The 19,696-nt window shown below is 37.4% G+C and overlaps 2 protein-coding genes across 2 annotated transcripts; one reads left to right on the forward strand and one right to left on the reverse strand.

Annotated features, from left to right (window-relative positions):
* Positions 1-4,634: 4,634 nt before the first annotated feature.
* On the forward strand, positions 4,635-5,380 carry LOC138888382 (uncharacterized). The gene is made up of 2 exons (XM_070170238.1): positions 4,635-4,815; positions 5,046-5,380. Exons 1-2 carry the CDS (start codon positions 4,635-4,637, stop codon positions 5,378-5,380), a joined length of 516 nt encoding a protein of 171 aa, XP_070026339.1.
* A 7,246-nt stretch (positions 5,381-12,626) lies between these two features.
* On the reverse strand, positions 12,627-19,296 carry LOC104244704 (tryptophan aminotransferase-related protein 2-like). The gene is made up of 5 exons (XM_009800176.2): positions 18,348-19,296; positions 15,170-15,473; positions 13,693-13,973; positions 13,073-13,377; positions 12,627-12,961 (listed from the first exon to the last, which is right to left on the reverse strand). The coding sequence occupies exons 1-5, from the start codon at positions 18,620-18,622 to the stop codon at positions 12,765-12,767; spliced, it is 1,362 nt and encodes a 453-aa protein (XP_009798478.1). The 5' UTR covers positions 18,623-19,296; the 3' UTR covers positions 12,627-12,764.
* Positions 19,297-19,696: the final 400 nt, after the last annotated feature.

The following is a 19,696-nucleotide window of genomic DNA, read 5'->3' on the forward strand; positions in this document are numbered from 1 at the left end:
TTTAGTATTGCTAAAAATGTGAATAAGGAAGAGTAGCCAAAAGCCAAGTCTCTTGTCCATACTAAGTGGATTAAGGTTAATAAGAAAATAGCTTCTAATCCTTCCCATTTTGGGCAAGAAGAGATCTAATTCATCTTTTTTTCAACAAAAACGGACCCTAACTTGTTTGGGTTCCCAAAAATAACTTGTGATTTCTAGTGCATGCTAAAGTTAGAGTGAACAATCAATACTGGAATCTAGATAGTGGATGCTCAAGACATATGATTGGAGAAAAGAAAAAAATTCTCTGACTTACAGCCTTCCAAGGAGGGAGTGTGTCATTTGAAAATGGGAAAAAGGCCAGATAACAGGTATTGGCAAGGTTGGTAAGTCACTCTCTTATAGTATAGAAGATGTGTATTATGTGGTAGGCCTTAAACACAATCTTTTTAGCATTTTTCAAATGTGCGACAAAGGAAATGAAGTAAAATTCAATTCCAAAATCTGCGTTGTCACTAAGCTTGATACTGATGAAGTTGTGTTAAAAAATAAGAGACATAACAATATCTACAAGATATTGATTATTTCACTTCCCTAGAGTGAGCACACATGCTTGAGTGTAGTGGAAGATGATCCACTACTATGGCATAGAAGACTAGGCCATGCCAGTCTCTCTCAACTCAATAAGTTAGCAGTAAAGGTCTTGGTCCTTGGTCTAAAAAAAGTTGAGTTATCCTCAGACAAGGTGTGTGATGCCTGTGTTAGAGGAAAATATGTAAGGTCATCTTTTAAATTAAAAAGGTTGTCAGTACCTCTAAATCTTTGGAACTCTTTCAAATGGACCTATATGGACCAATGAGAGTAAGGAGCTGAGGAGGTAAGAGGTATGTTTTTGTGATTGTTGATGACTTCTCTAGGTATGCCTGGACTTTGTTTTTGAGATCTAAAGATGAAACCTTTGATATTTTCTGTGTATTTGTCAGAATGATTCAACAAAAACTGGCATGCAATGTATTAAGTATAAGAACAAACCATGGAACTAAGTTTGAAAATTCCAAATTCCTTAAGTTCTATAGCTCACATGGTATTGACCATAATTTCTCTATACCTAGAACTCCACAACAAAATGGGGTTGTAGAAATAAAGAATAGATCCCTAGAAGACATGGGGAGGACCATGTTGATTTCTAGTGGACTACCTAAGAGTTTCTAGGCTAAGGCAGTCGATACTTTCTGTTACCTGCTAAACAGATGCATGGTCAGACCCATTCTTGAGAAAACTCCCTATGAGTTACTTCAAGGAATAAAACCCAACATCACTCACTTGAGAGCCTTTGGGTGCAAATGTTTTATGCATAATAATGGAAAATAAGCTCTAGGTAAGTCTGATGACAGAAGTGATGAGAGAATTTTCTTGGGTTACTCTCCACATAGTAAGGCCTATAAAGTTCTTAATACAAGAACTGTGTGTGTAGAAGAAAATATTCATGTTATCTTTGATGAATATAACAATTTAGCTAAGAAAAGTCTGCAGGATGAAGATTATGACATAGGACTCACTGGTGATGGAGTTACAAAGGAAGCCGAACCTTAATATGAAGATGGATTCGAAGACCACAAGGAAATTGACAGTGATCATGAGGAACAAGAAAAAGAAAGAACTACTCTAACTACTAACCAGACTGATGAAGCCATACCTACTGAACATGTTCCTTTGGGTCATTCCTTGGGAGAATCTTCTCTGGGTATACAGATCAGACCATAGAAGCATTAAAGTTTACATCCTCTTGGGAATATCATCTCTGATCCAAATGCAGGAGTGCAAACCAGGTCTTCTCTAAGAAATATATGTGCACTCACAGCATTACTCTCACAGGTTGAACCTAAGAATCAAGGAAGCCCTAGTGGATCTAGACTGGAATATAGCCATGCAAGATGAGCTAAACCAGTTTGAAAGAAGCAAGGCCTAGCACTTGGTACAAAAACCCAAGAACAGAACTATCATAGGTACCAGATAGGTGTTCAAAAACAAGCTGGATGAACAAGGAAATATCACAAGGAACAAGGCCAGATTAGTAGTATAGGAATACAATTAAAAGGAGGGCATTGACTATGATGAGACATTTGCACATGTAGCTAGAATGGAAGCTATAAGAATGTTGATAGCCTTTGTTGCTCACATAGAGTTCACCTCATATCAGATGGAAGTAAAGAGTGCTTTCTTGAATGGTTATCTGAAGGAGGAAGTGTTTATCAAACAACCTCCTGGATTTGAAAGTGAAGAATTTCCTGACTATGTGTTCAAGCTAGATAAAGCTCTTTATGGACTGAAACAGGCTCCAAGAGCTTGGTGTGAAAGACTCTCAAAGTTTCTCTTAGCCAACAACTTTGTAATAGGAAAGGTGGACAACACTCTATTTCTAAGGAGCAAAGGTATTATGATTGTGCAAGTGTATATGGATGACATTATATTTGGGGCTACTAATGAAGCAATGTGCAAGGAATTTGCTGAGATGATGGGAAATGAGTTTGAAATGAGCATGATGGGTGAATTGAACTTTTTTCTGGGGCTGCAAATCGAGCAAACACCTACTGGAACCATGATACATATACAGAAATACATCAAGGAACTATTAAAGAAGTTTAACATGGACTCCTCTAAATCCATTGACACTCCATTGCCACCGCAACAAAACTAGACCTTGATGAAGAAGGGAAAAATTGTTTAACAAAATCTATATAGAGGAATGATTGGGTTACTGTTGTGCCTCACAGCAAGCAGGCCTGATATTGTATTCAATATAAGACTGTGTGCAAGATTTCAGGCAAATCCCAAGGAATCTCACATAAAGGTTGTTAAGAGGATACTAAGATATCTCAAGGGGACTCTGGACCTCTGCCTATGGTATCCCAAAGGTACAACTTTGATCCAGTTGGTTATGCTGATGCTGACTATGCATGTTTTCATATTAACAAGAAAAGCACTTCAAGAACAACTCATTTTCTAGGTTCTTGTCTAGTATCTTAGGGAACAAATAAGCAAAACTCAGTGGCCTTATCTACAGCTGAGGCTGAATATGTGGCAACAACATCCTGTTGTGCTCAGCTGTTATGGATAAGACAACAGCTACGGGACTATGGTATTTTTGTTAATTGTGTTCCCATTTTCTATGATAACATCAGTGCCATAAATATTGCTAAAATCCATATCAGTACAAGAGAACCAAGCACATTGACATTAGACACCACTTTCTCAAATACAATGTTGAAAAGAGGAATATCTCAATTATTTTTTGTAAAACTGAAGATCAAATTGCTGATATTTTTACTAAAGCTCTGAGTAGGGATCACTTTGAAGGGAACAGACTAGAACTTGGTCTAATCAATTCTTCCAACTAAGTTGAACCCCAGTGATTGACTAGAAAAGGTATAATTAGATGTACATAATTAAGTACAATATATTTGATTCAGCTTCGTGCTTGTATTAAGCACGCACACACTTACTTGGAAAATTTGCTTGATAATTATATTGTATGATACTAATGTGAAGTGTTGAAGCTTTATTGCAGAAACAAGTAAGGAGCTACTAAGGAATTGTTTCTTCGACTCAGGTACGTGCCATATTGTCTTAATTCACTGAGACTTAATATCCTAAAATTATTGCTATGTTCAGACTTCTAATTCAGTTGGCATCAGTTCTAGTTGTCTTCTAGTCAAAGAGTAATGGGGAATCCTAGAGCAATTAAAGTTCAATTACTCCTGAAATCGTAACAGTCAAAGTAATCATTATAAGAGTCCCGTTAGAAATCAAATTTAGTCACCTTCTCTTTTCCAGTCAAATCAAGAGTAACATCTTTAAAAGGCCTTTATGATCAGCTTCCCAGACCTTACTATTTCTCTCAAACCCTAAGCAAGAATCAAGAGCAAACATCAAGAACCAATTCTCTTCTTTCCCTTCATCAAGTCTCTTCTTTGATCACCATGTCTAAATCTAGCCAAACTCTTTCTAAAGCCAAATTATCATCCAAGGCTTAAGCAAAATCCAAAAACATGAAGCCCAAATCAAAGAAAAATGTCAAATCATCAAGTGAACCAGCACCAGCACCAACTCCTTCTCCTTAGATATCCTCTACTGTACCTACATCATTATCTCATGTTCCTACTACTCTCACCATCCCCACCTCCACTGCATCCCCACTTCTAAAACTAACCACTCATGCATCTTAGCCTCCTACAAAAAATACCTCTAAGTCAACCAAGGTCAAGGCTACTCCAAGAAAATCAGTTAAGAAAGTGTCTGATACTACTACTCAAGTAGACACAGCAGTCAAGGAAGTTATGGTTCAGGGGGAATTAGTGCCAGTCATTACTAATAAAGTATAAATTCCTCCTTCAAAAGTAGATGTGTTGGTATCTGCTATAGATATTGCACCCTTATACACTCTCTCACCCACGAGTGAGAAACCACAATTGGAGGAATTCATTGTAGAAAAGGGTGCAAATAATCTGGGGAAAAAGGTAGATACTACTACTATAGTACATGTGGTTGAGGGGGAAGGAAGTAAATAACCAAAACAAAAGGAGGTATCTAATGGTCTTTCATTTAGTTGGGCGGAGGATGGGGATGATAATGAGGGTGAAAAAGAAGAAGAAGCCATGGACAATCATGAGGAGCATAATGCTCAAGACATAGCTAATGAAGAAGAAAAGAGTGAGAATGAGGGAGAGTTTGGAGATGAGAAGGAGAGTGATACAGATGATAAGATAGGTGAACAAGTAAATGATTCTGTAAAAGTAGAAATTTATAGTAAAGAAGATGACAATTATGAGAGTGGGGGTTAAGATTAAGAAAAAGTAAGTGATAGTGAAGGAGTGGATGAAGAAAGTAAGGAAGAGAATGATAATACGAGTGAGTAATCTGACGGCTCTCTGACCATTGGGAACACAGTTATAGCCCCTTCAGAAGAAACTAGTGAATAGAAAAGGACTCAAAAACCTAGGCCTTTGTTAACTCCTTTCACTGGAGATGAAGAGGTAGTAGTGTTGAAGATGACTTGCCATTGTCAGAGGTAGGGAAGAAACCCAGGAAAACTCCTATGAAAGAAACAAAATCAGTAGTCCCAACAGGGAAAGAAGTGGCTCCTCCTTCCAGGAATCCTCTTACAAGGAGTAAAAGAAAGGATGTTGATGAACAAATCATTAAGGAGTCAAGAAGTTCCAAGAAACCAAGGAAAAAAGCTTCAATTGTGGACCCTGTGGTTGAGCTGGATGGAGAAAATGAGTCTGCTTTGCCAGCTAAGTCCTCTACACAAAAGAGAAAGGTTGCCAAAGCTACAAATACTGCTACCCCTTCTGCAAGGGTCAGTGGAGGAAAGATGAAAGAATATGACAACTACCATTGATAGACTCACAAAGTTCAGGAACTGAAAAGTGCTTAATAGGAAGATTCTTGCAAACACTTATGAGAAGGGGATGGCTCAACTGGTAGAAAAACTTGAGCTACAGGGATGGAAGCACATGTTTGTCAAAACTTTCCCTCCTGTATGTGTTCCTGTTGTGGTGGAGTTCTATGCAAATTTCAAATTTGATGGGAAGGTAGTCAAAAGTAATGTAAGGGGGTTTGAAATGGATTTTGATGCTGAGGAGCTGGAAATGCTTCTGAATATTTCTTGTTTGGGATTTGACAATTACTTGAAGAAAAAATGGACAGCCATAGACAATGATGTTTACACTGGCATTGTGGTCATTAGAAAATTCTCTCAGAAGTTTGAACTGGATGCTCCCGAGAAGGTGTACAAGACTGGTATGACTCCCTTCTAAGAGTTGTTGTTTCATTTTGTCAATTCTTGCATTCTTCAGAGGTTTGAGAGAAAGCATGAAGCTACCCTATTGGACATGGTTGTAATGGAATTGTTTGACACTAGTAGACCTATCAATCTCTCTAGCCTGATGATTTAGCATATAGCAAGAGCTGCAGACACTTCCAAGCCTAAGCATGTTATGCCTTATGGTTTCATATTAACTGGGTTATTTGACAAGCTCAACATTGCCTTGCCTGAGCTTAAGTATGGAAATCACAATGATGTTTTAGATGTTGTTACCCTCAAGCAGTATGGCTATGAGGAGATCAAGGCTAGAGGACCCACAAGATTTGTTATTCTACCTGGGAGCAACAGGGCTGCTAAGCTCAGTAAGAGATTGGAGTTGGCTGTTGAAGAGAATGCCAAACTTCGTGAAGGCAATGATGAGCTGAAAACAGAAACCAGACATCTTAGGGAAGAGCTTAGAAGAGATAGATGCCAAACAAATTGCCACTCTTGTGAAAGCATTGACCCCCTCTATCTCTCACTAATGAACATGTTCCTTCCTAGTATCCGTAGCTTCCTTTTGTTATCCAGTGATGCTTTAACTTTTTTTCTTTCCTTTGTCTTAGTCTGGTGTCACGACCCAAAATCCACTAAGGGTCGTGATGGCGCCGGACACCATTGTCAGGCAAGCCAACATCAAATAACTAGTAATTTCTCGATTTTTGATATTTCTAGATATCACTTCTTTTATACATTTAGACAATAAATAATAAATCCCACTGAATAAATAATGACACCTTTAACAATTTTGAATACTGAATAATCTCATAGGCATCCCAGAACCCAGTGTCACAAGTGCATGAGCAATTTCTAGAAAACAATATAGTACAATAACCGTCCAGAATACAAATGGGACAGTAGGGAAAGTACAATACAGTGAAAGAGACTATATCAGTTGCGGGTCGCCTCGAGAGATACAGCTCACCTAAGTCTCTGTGTCATCCATGCTGCTACGCCCATTAGGCCGCTAGAGGTACATGTGCATGTGCAATAAAAATGCACAGCAAGTATAGCATGAGTACAAAAATAACGTGTACTCAGTAAGTATCCCACCTAATCTCGAAGAAGTAGAGACGAGAGGTCGACTTTGACACTTACTAGTGGTCCAATAATGATACACCAATAATATAGTAAATCAAGGATTTTTATAAACATGACTATAACTCAATAAAATGAAACAATTAAACAATTCTTTCTTTTATAGGAAATTTCCAAATTCTTTTTTATTATTTATACATTTATCTTAGGCCAGGGAGAACAAATATCAACATTTACAATTTCTAAGGCAAACATTACAAGCATGCGCAAATCATGCCGAGGACATACGGCCCGATACAATTATATTTAAACTGTGCACTGTCAGAGGGTCGAATGGCACGAACCATAGATGCATCTATTTAATCTACCGAGGCGTTCGGCCCGTTCCACAATAGATAAACACATTCAAACAATCAAATCAAGAATTCATCAAGGAGCAATTATTCAGGAAAAGGGCAAGTTTCTCTTCTAAAAGTCAAGGAATAATATCTACCTTTTAGAAATTCATTTACACGTTCAATATGGTTTAAGCATTTTTAAATTGACAACAAGGTTGCAAATATTACAAGTAAAGCATGCTCTTGGGCCCTAGACTACCCGCACATAAGCATAATAGTAGCTACGCACTGACCCTCGTCACCTCGTGCGTGCATAGCCCCTACAAATAGGAGCACATAACCAATTAATTCACCTATGGGGACAATTCCCTCTTACAAGGTTAGAAAGGAGACTCACCTCACTCCGAAGTTCCATAACTGGCATTCCACTCCTTTCCGAAGACTCAAATTGATGCACACCATTCCAAAGCAAGCCAATAATTATGTAAACCCATCAATACATGTCCAATTACTCATAATAATCCAATTTATAACAATCCATAACCCCAATCGAAAAGTTGACAAAAATGCCCTCTGGCCCATGTGCCCGGATTCCGAAATTTTTCAAAGATAAATTTTATCCATAACCTCACGAACTCAAATATGTAATTTACTCTTAATTTCATGCCCAAAATCGTGGTGAAAATCCGAATATACCAATTTTCTGGGTTTTCCCCTCAATCCCAAGGTTCCACCAATTTTCATGCTAAAATCTATACAAAATAAATGTATTTAACTCAAAACTTACATAAACCACTTACCTTATGCTTGGTGGTGAAAATGGCACCTCAAAATTGCTCCAAAATCGGCTCCAATGGAAAAAATGGGGTTGAAATGATCCCAACCCCCGATTTAAAAGAACCTCACTGCCTCCAGCATTCTCGCACCTGCAGTCACTTGACCGCTTCTGCGGCTCCGCAGGTGCGATCCACAATCCGCTTTTGCGGTCCTCTTCCAGGCCCTCAACTTCCGCATTTGCACCCTTCCTTCCGCAAGTGTGGTCCCACTTCTGCGACAAGATGACCGCATCTGCGGTCCCAGCCTAGCCCGGTCACTCCCGCTTTTGCGGTACCAAGGCCGCTTTTGCGGCTCCGCACCTGCGACCAAGACCTCGCAGGTGCGGTTACACCAGATGACAGCAGGCTTCAACTCTTCCTCCCAACTCCAATTCCATTTGTTAACCACCCGAAATCCGCCCGACGCCGCCAGGACCCCGTCCAATCACACCGACCAGTCCCATGACATAATGCGGACTTGCTCGAGGCCTCAAATCACATCAAACAATGTCGAAATCATGAATCACACCCCAATTCGAGCTTTATGAACTTTAGAACTTCAAACTTCTACATCTGATGCCAGAAATATCAAATCTATGGGTGTGCATTCGAATCGGTCTATCAATAAATCAAATCGATTATTTGTTATCGGTTTATCGATATCGGTTTATCGATTTCGATTTTGATTTCGAATTTTTCCTTATCGAGTTATCGATTTCGATTTCGATTTTGTCCTTTTCGGTTATCGGTTTATCGATAAACCGATAAGATATACTAATATTTTTTACCCTTATTCTATAATACCATTTCTTTTACCCTAAGTCTCTAACCCTATTATTTTATCTACCATATTTAAGGAATGATCATATTTAAAGCTCAAGGGAATGAAGTTCAAATTAATGGAAAATAGAATTAGCCGTGATGATGTATTTCTTTTTATATACCGTTGGAGTGTTGGTGTCATACATTGGATCTCTTACTTTAGTTTCGTTGCATGTACTTGTTGACACAAATTTTATGTTATAAATGGTGTTCGTCTTATTTTAGCTTCTTTTTGTCCATATTAGTTAGGCGTGTTTATAACGATATACTTTCCGTGGAATTTCGCAAATTTTCTTATTGCTGTAATCGATAAGCCCCAAAAATTGATAAATCAAAATCGAAAAAATCGAAACCTTATTGAAACGATAACGATAAGCATATGTACAAATCGATAATCGATAAGTAATTATCGATAAGGGTCAAAATCAAATCGATAAATCGAATGCACACCCCTAATCAAATCACGCCCGATTGACCTCAAATTTTGTGCACAAGTTATATTTGACATTACGGACCTACTCCAACTTCTGAAATCGGATTCCGACCCTGATATCAAAAAGTCCACTTCCGGTCAAATTCCTCAAAAATCTCCAAATTTCTATCTTTAGCCAAATGGCTCCAGAATGACCCATAGAACTCCGAATTCACTTCTGATCGCGTTCCCAACACCAAAATCACCATACTGAGCTATTCCCAGACTCGAAATCCCAAACGGGCATTGATAACACAGAAATGCACTTCAATCCAAATTTATAAAATTCTTCCAAAAATGCTAACTTCCACAATAGGTGCCGAAACGTTCCCGGGTCTTCCAAAATCCGATCCGGACATACGCCCAAGTCTGAAATTATCATACGAACCTGCTGGAACCTTCGAATCTCGATTCTGAGGTCGTTTACTCAAAATCCAATCTTAGTCAATCATTTCAGCTTAAAGCTTCTAAAATGAGAATTCTCTTTCCAAATCAACTCCGAACTTCCCGAAATTCAATTCCGACCATGCGTACAAGTCATAATACCTGAAGTAAAGCTTCTCATGGTCTCAAACTGCTGAACAACGTGCGAGAGCTCAAAACGACCGGTTGGATCGTTACATCTGAGTAGCCTGCAGTATGCTTAGTTTATTTTATTCTAATGGTTTGAGACAAGGCCCTGGGCTTATTTTGGCACTACTAAATGTTTTCTCTTGTACTGCTTTGTACAATATTGGATCTTCAGCTTAGTATGTTTGCCTTGATAATTCTTAAGCTTGTGTTGTAAACTGTTTGGCTTTGAATCTTACATTATCTGTGCTTCATCTGTCTAACATCTTTTTATTTTTTTGATGATGCCAAAAGGGGGATGATAAGGTTGGGGGTTTGGGGATTATGAATATGCATGTCTCTCCATAGTATTTGTTGTGATTACCCGGTTCTATTGTGTACAAAGTTTGTCATCATCAAAAAGAGGAAATTTGTTGAGTATTGAGATTTTGATGATTAATAAAATTTGTTTAAATGCAGCGATTAAAAGAACCAGATCCTCAGGATAAAGGACCAGCTTCTCTAGTTGAGGATTGTACGTCTATGCAAGACAGTAACTTTATCTCAAAGTTATCCACGTCCGAGTTTGGTGGAAGAAGGCCACTACCTGTGATAAGAGTTGTTGCTCAAGAAGATATGAATAATTCAATCAGAGACAAGAGTCCCAAAGCTTGTGGAGTCCTTGGAACAGTAGGAGTCTCATCAAAGGAGAAGCTGACTATGTATAAGACTCCTAGAAGATCTAGATCTCAAGTCTATGCGTAATACTATCTACTTTGGGCTTCTGATTTTATCCTTTCACACATAAACTGAAGAATCATATGTTGCTCGCTCTAGTCAAGTACTAATATTGTATTCTTCTTGAGTCAGTCTAGCAAATGTGTTTTAGAAAATTGAGTTGTAACCAAGTGTCACAAACAATTATTGAGTTGGAGTGAGTGTTTGCTTTACAAGTTAGAGTAACTTGTAAATCAAATAGTCGTAATAGGAGTACTGCAGAGTATTGAATTACAGTCTTGTAATTGATATATTTTTGGCTCACTGTTCTAGTGGAGTTGAAGTTGAAAATCCTACGTAATAGGTCGTGGTTTTTGCACATTTTGAGCCGGGTGATTTTCCACGCAAAAATCGTTGTGTTTAGTTTACTATTTACTTTACTTCAAGTTTAAGAAACACGGTAAAGAACCAAGTTCTTTAGTAAATCATACGGGCACTCAAACTAACAAATTTCATATTTAAGGATATTTTATTCTCAAACAAAAATATATTTTACTTTATCGATGATTAAACGAAGACATTTGTTTTAATAATCACACTACAACTTGCCTTACTATAATCACACCATAACTTGCCTTTCTAAAAGTCGCATATTACCTCCCTATAATATAAAAACAGATCCAAAGTGTCCTTGTAAAAGCCATGAGATTTAAGATCACATTCATGTTCTATTTCCTCCAAAACTTTGATTAGAATGTCCACAATATAAACCTGTATTAATGAAGTAAAAACACACTCGGGGTAATAATGCAGCACAGATGCGACACTGTTTAAGATTGCGTTTCAGCAACTTTGGATCGTTGGGGAGAACTCGAATTCCTCGAAATTTGAGGCACTTTGGTTAGAGCCATTAATATGGGCTTGGCCCGTTGGGCCAGCCCAGTCCAGTCCGTGATTTAGCAAGGTTGGGCTAGAATTTTTGGAGCCCGTTTAAAATGAGGCTTTTAATCCCGGTCCGAGTAAGCCCGTGGCCCGTGAAGCTTGACTAAGGCTAGGCCGGCCCGTGGGTCTAATAAAATATTTATTTAAAATATATAAAAAATTAAAAGTATACTGGCGGATCTTTACTAAGAGGAACCAAAACTTGCTCTTGAGAAGTTTCAAGAGATGATGTTGTCATGTATTGGAAGGACCATTCTAGAAAATATCTCGATCTTTCAATGATGGTGCGTGATGTACTTAGCATTCTTATTACCATTGTACCATCAGAATCAACATTTTAGTATTGGTGGCGTGTTCTTACAAAGTACAGAAGTTGCATTTATTTTAAAAATGTCCAAACACTTGTTACTACTCGAAATTGGCTGCACAGGTTTTCCCGAACTCAAACTGGTAATATTTTTTTATGTGAATTTAAATATTATTAATTTTTAAAATTTAATTATTTTTAATATTTAACTAATTAATATTGCATATGAATTGTAGATGAAAGTGAAGATGTTAAGACAACCTTGTCACAAACGGATTCAAATATGTTTGATGAAGATGATGTATTGGATATCTCATAAGAATCATGAACGTTCTCTTGAATAGTTTGTTTTAAGTTTTGACTTTTAGTGAATGAAATATAGTATGTCTTTTACTTTTTTTTAGTATTTATTGTGATATATTAGAACAATATAAAAAGTTATTTAGTTTTGCGAATTTTTTTCAATAAGATATTTTTTTAATTTTAAATAATTATCTTTTTTTAGGTCAGAACTTAAAGAAAAAATATAAAATTATATTTTTAAAAATGATGGGCCGGCTCGTGGAGGCCTGCGGCCCACATAGGACTGGGGTGGGCTGACCAATATAAGGCCTATCAAAATGGTGGACTAGCCCAACCCAGCCCGTCAATTGCTAAAGCCCACATGGGTTGAACTGGCTGGGCTAGCCCGGCCCATATTGACAGCTCTAACTTTGGTAGGGGACTGTGCAAAGACTGTGTAAAGAGTGTGTGTGCAAAGAGGAAGCAATGGAGGCAGATCTTTGGTATTTTTTTTTAATATAAATTATATTCATTTATATGTTGTCTATATAGAGAGCAATCGAAGCATTTCTTAGCATATTGGCATCTGCTCTTTACCCTATAAGACTATCTGTTCCTACCGAAAACTACAGTCTGTTCATAGAGATTCCACAGAGTTGATCAAAGACAACCTCCGAATAAACTCATTATATTCTTCCTCATGACCTATCAAACTGATCCTAACAAACTTTTTACTGGAACCAAAATGCACGCCGCCTCTAGTCAAAATCTTGTGCTTCCTGAGAAAAGTTTCACAATCATCTATGGTCTTCTCACACTTCAGCCATGCAAAAGCTGTAAAGAGAAGGAAAAAAAGGATAATTTATAGGATGTTATATTAAGACTACAACAGAAGAATAGTGGTAACATCAAAGGCAGCTGATCGATTTGTAAGCCATATATTACCAGGCTGTGTTCCAAATGTCCGATTGCTGAAGTTGCATTTCCCAACAGGCAAGTTTGGCAGACTAAATGTTTGGCCTTTGTTGACTGCCTCTCTCAGTTGTCTCCACCTCTTCGCCATTTCCTGATAGCCATAATCAAAGAAGCGTGTACTTTTATTAGAGGTTTCTGCATGCTCATAAGTATCGGCAATAACGTCCAGGATTTTGGCAGCTCTGACTTGCGAATCTTTAGAGACGCCAATGCTGCTGATCTCTATAAATTTTACCATCTTTTTCGCAATTGCTTCATCCTTGACTAGTGCCCATCTGCAAGATTTAGACAGCATATTTCCATAAAATAAAAATCAAATGAGATGTTGATACTACCTCATGCTTGTGTAAACACATGCAACATGCAACCTATAAGAATGTAATTTATTTTGTGAAAAAGTGATAGTTCACGTCCAGAAAAAGAATCAGCACCGGCTTATTTATTTTGTGAATTTGGTTTTTGCTATTTCTTCTTACTTGGAACAATATAAGAAAGTTTAAGTTTCATTGAAGTTGTTTAAATGGAGGTAATTTACCAAAAGTTCCGAAAGATTGAGAAACATATATTGTAGTCCAGGGTAAGTAACATACCCTAAGCGCATCCCAGCATGTCCCGTGCATTTGGATAGGGTGAACAACATTATGTCATGTTCTGCTGGAGAAGAAATTGGAGTATACTGGGGCCAATAATAAGCTAGGTCGTGAACCAATATTCCTCCATTCCCATTGACCACGGCTTCCCTGATTGATCCATCAGGATTGTTTGGGTAAGTCACAAGCTCAATATAAGGCTCATCTCTGTCAAACTCATTGGCGTCGCCTCTCCACTTGTAGAGCCCAGATTTCAAGCATTCAGTGATCAGTGGGTATGACTGCAAGAAGTAAAAAATATGAATATGTGAAGTTATTTCTATAACAAAACTATTTATCATATGTTAGACTTGCTGAAAGTAGACAAGTTCCTTTCTTGGAAAGTTACAGAACTAAATCAAGATAAATGGAAGGACAGAAAGTTAAATTACTACATGACTTCATATGCAGCTAAATGAGAAACTTAATTTTTACAACCCTGATTTTTCCAATGCTAAGTTAATATGCCTGCTGCTGCCTACTTCTCGTGATTGAGAACAGAAGTTCATTATGGTTAGACAGTGTTCAGCTGAGATGGCAGTTTTACAAGTTAAAGGAAAATGAGTCTACTTATGGTGTAGTAGCTTTCTTACAAACAATCCAGGTGATATCCTAAATAAACATCTTAACCCAAGATACACTTTAAAGGGGAAGAGAAGGACGAATATTGTTCATTTAAGTTAGTTGTTTGATGGATTAATTATGTATTCCTTTCTAAGTAATAAAGCACACATGGAAGTCACTTACTCATCTTTATTCTTTCTAGGTCTGCGAGTGCTGTTTTCCATAAACGGGCATAAAATAAGAAACTAGAAAGAAGGAAACAGAAGCTAGATGCCTATGTTACTTGAACAGTTATCTCATACTTCTAACTCTCTCCAGTCTGAAGCATAAAGAGGACGAATAACGGTATTAGTCTATTAGATAGAGAAGGGAATAAAGACGGCCAAGGATCTCCGAGTTTGGGTATCCCTGAGTGCCAACTTAAAGGGAAAACGTAGAATACAAGAAACATCAAATATTTAAAAAGGGATCATTTAATCGGTCCCAGGGGCAAATAAGTTAGCACATCAATGCACAAGGTCTTTTAAACATTTAAGAAAAGTATAGTTTAAATTTTTCCTTATACAGGAAGCACTATCAAACAGGAAATGAATAGAGCAGAGACATGCACCTCACCGAATCCAAGGGAACAAATAAGAATTCTAATGAAGAACACTACTACTTATCATGCATGGGGTTGAGCTTATTTGGATTCAAGTCTTTCCAAATATATATTCTAACTCTATGAGGCACTGATAATCTTGTTATCTAAGTCCAGTAACACATGAACATGTTAAAATACCTTTATTTGCCCTAACGAGACAAGAAATGGAATGGAATGAACTGCATGTATTAAAATCCATTGATAGAGGATATTATAATGTGCATCACCTACCGAATAAAATGGGGCAGCGGATACGATACTCATTGGCTCTGGAGCATCAGATGGACATAGGGCATATAGTACAGCCTGAAACAGTTGGGTAGATCCTGTCCCAACCACGATGTGTCGGTTTCCAGTCTCAGCATTCCCGACTAGATTGTGCAATCTAGTTACTGCATTTGCAAAACCTGGTTCCAGAAACCAGCAATGGGTTTTGGTATCTGAGAAATAACTAACAGATTGCCAACCAGATATAACAACTGTTGTTCTGTCCCCCATCTGCTTCCAATAACTCTGGTACATAGTTGGATCACCACTGCATTGAGTGCAATGGGACATTAAATAACTCATACTGCTTGAACAAAGGATTCTCAAACTCATACTGTATAGTGACTACAGAATCATGGCAAAAGATTCTCAAAGCGCATTAGATAAACACACAAGCATTCGTAAATGAATCGGAACTTCCCGTATAATTAGTTGTATTCGCTGGCACAGACAGTACTTACAAGATATGATCAAGTAATAAAGACCTTAAGTTTCGTAAATGAAGTACAGCGAACCCATGCAGCGACGAACTTACCCATTAAATAATTATCTTGGTGATAATAATAGTACATTATTAAAGCAAGTAACTGAAGTTCCTTATATTTAAGCAGCAGATTAAAGCAATCAGATTTACATAAGAAATGCAAAGTAAAGTATCATATAACTAAGAAGGGTAGCAATCTAGACGGTGGTCCTCCTTATGACGATGTGAATTATTATGGAATAAAAGGTAGGTACAGAATGCAGAGTTGTGGACCCTGCTGCATTAGAGGAAGAAATGATAGGATGACAGAGATCTACGTGCCAATATAGACATAGCGAACTTCTAGTACTTACTTTGTTTTGTGTATTATTGGACTTAGATGAGTTCGAATGGAAAAACATGGTTAGTGAAGACTCGTAGCTGACCCTAACTTGTTGAGGACCAAGCATAGTTGTTGTAACAATTAGGCCAATTAAACAGAATTATATCCCATGCAGCTTCACAGCATGCGGGGCCATGTGGGAGCTGTTGAGAGCCCATGTTCGCCTTTGTACCTCTTGTTTATGAAGGATCAGGCTCGGCAGAAGTGCCAACAAAATACATTCTTCACACTAACTACTAAACGGTAGAGTGACCTAAAAATGGCTCCAAAAAAGTTGGTAAGTACAAAGACATGACCCCAATACATTTAAGACCAAGCAACACACCCACTTTTCCAAAATGTATAAGGGGTGGGTCTTAAAGTGCACTTCCCAATCTTAAGGGTCCCAAGCATCAGTCTTTAGATTTTCTCAAGGACAAAAGGGGATCTTTATGTATCAAGTGCACTAAACCAGGAAAGACCCACAAACATGCATCTAATTACAAGTAGAGTAAAAGTAACTTTAAGCTAACATGGTAGCTTAGGAATCCAAAATGACCACCTTATGAAGAGTGAAGAAATATTAGTAAAGTAGAAAAAGATGTTTTGTTGAGTAGTTTGAGGGTCATAGAGTTTGAGGGTCATAGAACTAGGGGTGTACAAACGGTATTCTATATGAGATCTATTAAATTTTTATATCTTTCTCGAATTTGAAGTGATTATTATTATTTAGGTATCGTATTGATTTTTATGTTTAATTACTAAATTCGATTAACCTTAAAAGTGTACATCAACAAAAAAATTATTATTAGACGACTAAAAAGATAACTATGATGTGTTACTAACTAAATTCTTTCATAAGAATATTTTAATAGATAATATGTTTGTCAAGTTTTTAAAATTTTACTAAACATATATTTATTTATCAAAAATTTAACAAACTAAGATTGAAATAATATTTAAATAACAAAAACCCGAAAACCCGACAAAACCGAACCAATCCAAACCAAGTTAAGGTGGTCTGAGAGGTTCGTGCATTAGCAGCAGAACCTAGCTTTGGGAACAGAGATCATTAAATACGAAGTGAAGCATTCTCCACTACTCCCTATAACATAATGCACATTGGAATTCACAGCCAAGGAAAGATCTGTCTTTGTCTCAACTAGCAACTGAGTAACGTATACCACTCACTGCAAGTACTCATTACACAGTCCTAGCAGCCTGGCTATTATGCCTTTTGCTTCCTGTAGCTTTTTAACTCAGTCAACAACTCTAAACAATGGAAGATTGCCCAATGTTTATACACCGAATTAAGCAACTTAACATTAAAGCGAAAATGCATATCACGTACATGCAATTATTGAACTGGTCTAAAGACTAAACATAAGATGTGTTTTACTTTCTCCTCTTATGCTATATGACATAAGCCCAAAGAGATTTTCGAATCTGGCCAATTTATTAGACCCTATTAACTTTTACAGATAGAACCCCAACCACCCTACTACCCGCCCCCTCCCAACACAGAGACACACACCCCACCGCCACCTCCTCTTAACCCTACCGATTCCGGAAAAAGGGTAAAGTAACAAAAATCAGAAAAACATCGCAAACCTCCTTCTCTCATATCAGTAAAAACCTGTCATCCAAACATCACTATTGTGTGTGATGACCTCCATTCCAGGCAACAATATCAGAGAAGGAAGCTCAGTTTTTTCCTGGCTTTACAAACAAAATTTACTTCAAAGATTTTTCTTCTTTTACAAGCAGAAAGACTTGAGGAGGACATGAAGTTTTGTGACATGCGGATCACTTGATCAACTGCTGAGCAGATCGGAGACACTTTTACATCTAAGTTCAGACACAGATACGAGTATTCGTCCAACTAGACTGTTATCAATTGGTCATCTCCTTTTTGCAAAGGGCAAATTGCGGGTAAATATTCTACTTTTACCCGATAAACCATCTATCCTGACCATTTCGTACATCTCATGCATTCTTGTAAAACAAAAACCAGACAAAGCAACACAAATACACTTCATCAACTCAGCAAAGTCCTTTGAGAAGAAAACAAGAATTTTGGAAGAGTGTCTGATAAAAATTTCAGGCATGCAATGGCAGAAATGTTAAGCAAATTGGTTCTGCATTAGCAAGCATCTTTGAATTTTTAGGCATAAAAGAAAGAATCTTTTTTGACTCAAAAAAAATAAAAATAAGTTTTTTTTTTTTAGGGAAAGGAGGAGGGCATGCAGTGCAATAAAACAATGCTTAAAGAAAAGATCTTTCTGCTAGCTACTTACTGGTCAACATTTATGAGCTGCTGTTGTATCAGCCCTTCATTTCCCTGCTTAGCCTGCGCTGTAAAAGAAGAAGATAATGATGAAAGAGGAGCTTCATTCTCTTTATCAGGCATTCCATTCAGGCTGGACGACCAGACCATCCGTAAATGACCATCATGAATAAGCTTAAGTAACAGCCCAAAGTTAATCGCTACCGAAACAACAAGCCAATTGACTGACACCGGCAGCAACGCCTGGCCCTTAATTTTCACCGGACCTGATACTTTGGACGGCATTTTTACAACAAAAGAGTATATGAAAAATACAGTAAGTGAGGGACTAAGGGGAGTGAGGGCTAGCTCTAATGCTCTATGTTGTATTGTGTCTGAGATGAAAAACGTAAGGGGTTTGGGTTGTTATATATAGGGGATGAAGGTAGCGGTTTTAGCAATGGACTCTGCACAGCTTGAAAGCGGTGGTAAGTGAGAGTTTGACTCATTTACTCTAAAGGAAAATTAAACTCTTCCTGATCTTCTCACTAGTGTTTTGTGTAGTCGTTACGATCCAGATATAACTAGAAGACAAAAGAAAAAATTAGCTTTGATCAGAGTCTGCTCTGTAGTGCATGCACAATACCACATATGAAGAATCTCGAATGGGTGGGAAAAAATCTAATACACAGCAGTGTAATCTCGAATGTAGATTAATGTGCAGATGGGTCTCATTGATGATTCACAGATTGAGAGAAGAAAACACTAAACCATTGGCATTTTCTGGGAAAAAATTGGACCTGAAATGGTGGGAGTATTTTCACAGAAAATTGCTATATCTTGAAGTAGCACTGTTAAATTGGAACTCTTCCTCTTTCCCTGGATTGTCTTAACCCTCAACTATAAACAGCGTAGAGAGAGAGAGAGAAAGAGAGAGAGAGAGGACTGTATAAATTAGGAGTAGAATACGAGACTTATTTAATTTGGCAGAGATGGCGAGATGGGTTAAAAAAGCTGCCACTCTTATGTGTGCCTGTGCCCTGTGGTGCACACTTCAACTCTAATTCTCTTTTGCCTTTTAATTTCCTTTTCTTTCTTTTTTCTTTTTTCTTTTTCAATTATTGTTCACATATTTTACAATTTTGAAATTTGGCTTGTTGAGTTGTAAATAAACTCATAAAATATTAAAAAGAATATATTTATCATTATCATTATCATTATCATTACTATATTAAAAGCATGAAGGCTCTTAGTGAAATATCGTTCGTCTTTTTTGTCCTTAAAAATAGAATTCACATTGGACAAAATAGTAATTAGATTATTTTCCAAATATATAATATTTCAAAATCAATAAAAATATTTTATTATTAAATCTTTCCT

Source organism: Nicotiana sylvestris, chromosome 3 (assembly GCF_000393655.2).
Source record: "Nicotiana sylvestris chromosome 3, ASM39365v2, whole genome shotgun sequence".
NCBI lineage: Eukaryota > Viridiplantae > Streptophyta > Magnoliopsida > Solanales > Solanaceae > Nicotiana > Nicotiana sylvestris.

Coding starts and splice junctions, on each gene's coding strand:
- LOC138888382 (XM_070170238.1), top strand. CDS start 4,635: ATGGACAATCATGAGGAGCATAATGCTCAAGACATAGCTAATGAAGAA. Junction 4,816..5,045: donor TGACAATTATGAGAGTGGGG/GTTAAGATTAAG, acceptor TGCCATTGTCAG/AGGTAGGGAAGAAACCCAGG.
- LOC104244704 (XM_009800176.2), bottom strand. CDS start 18,622: ATGCCGTCCAAAGTATCAGGTCCGGTGAAAATTAAGGGCCAGGCGTTG. Junction 15,474..18,347: donor CAGCTCATAAATGTTGACCA/GTAAGTAGCTAG, acceptor CACTCAATGCAG/TGGTGATCCAACTATGTACC. Junction 13,974..15,169: donor CCGCTGCCCCATTTTATTCG/GTAGGTGATGCA, acceptor TACTTCTTGCAG/TCATACCCACTGATCACTGA.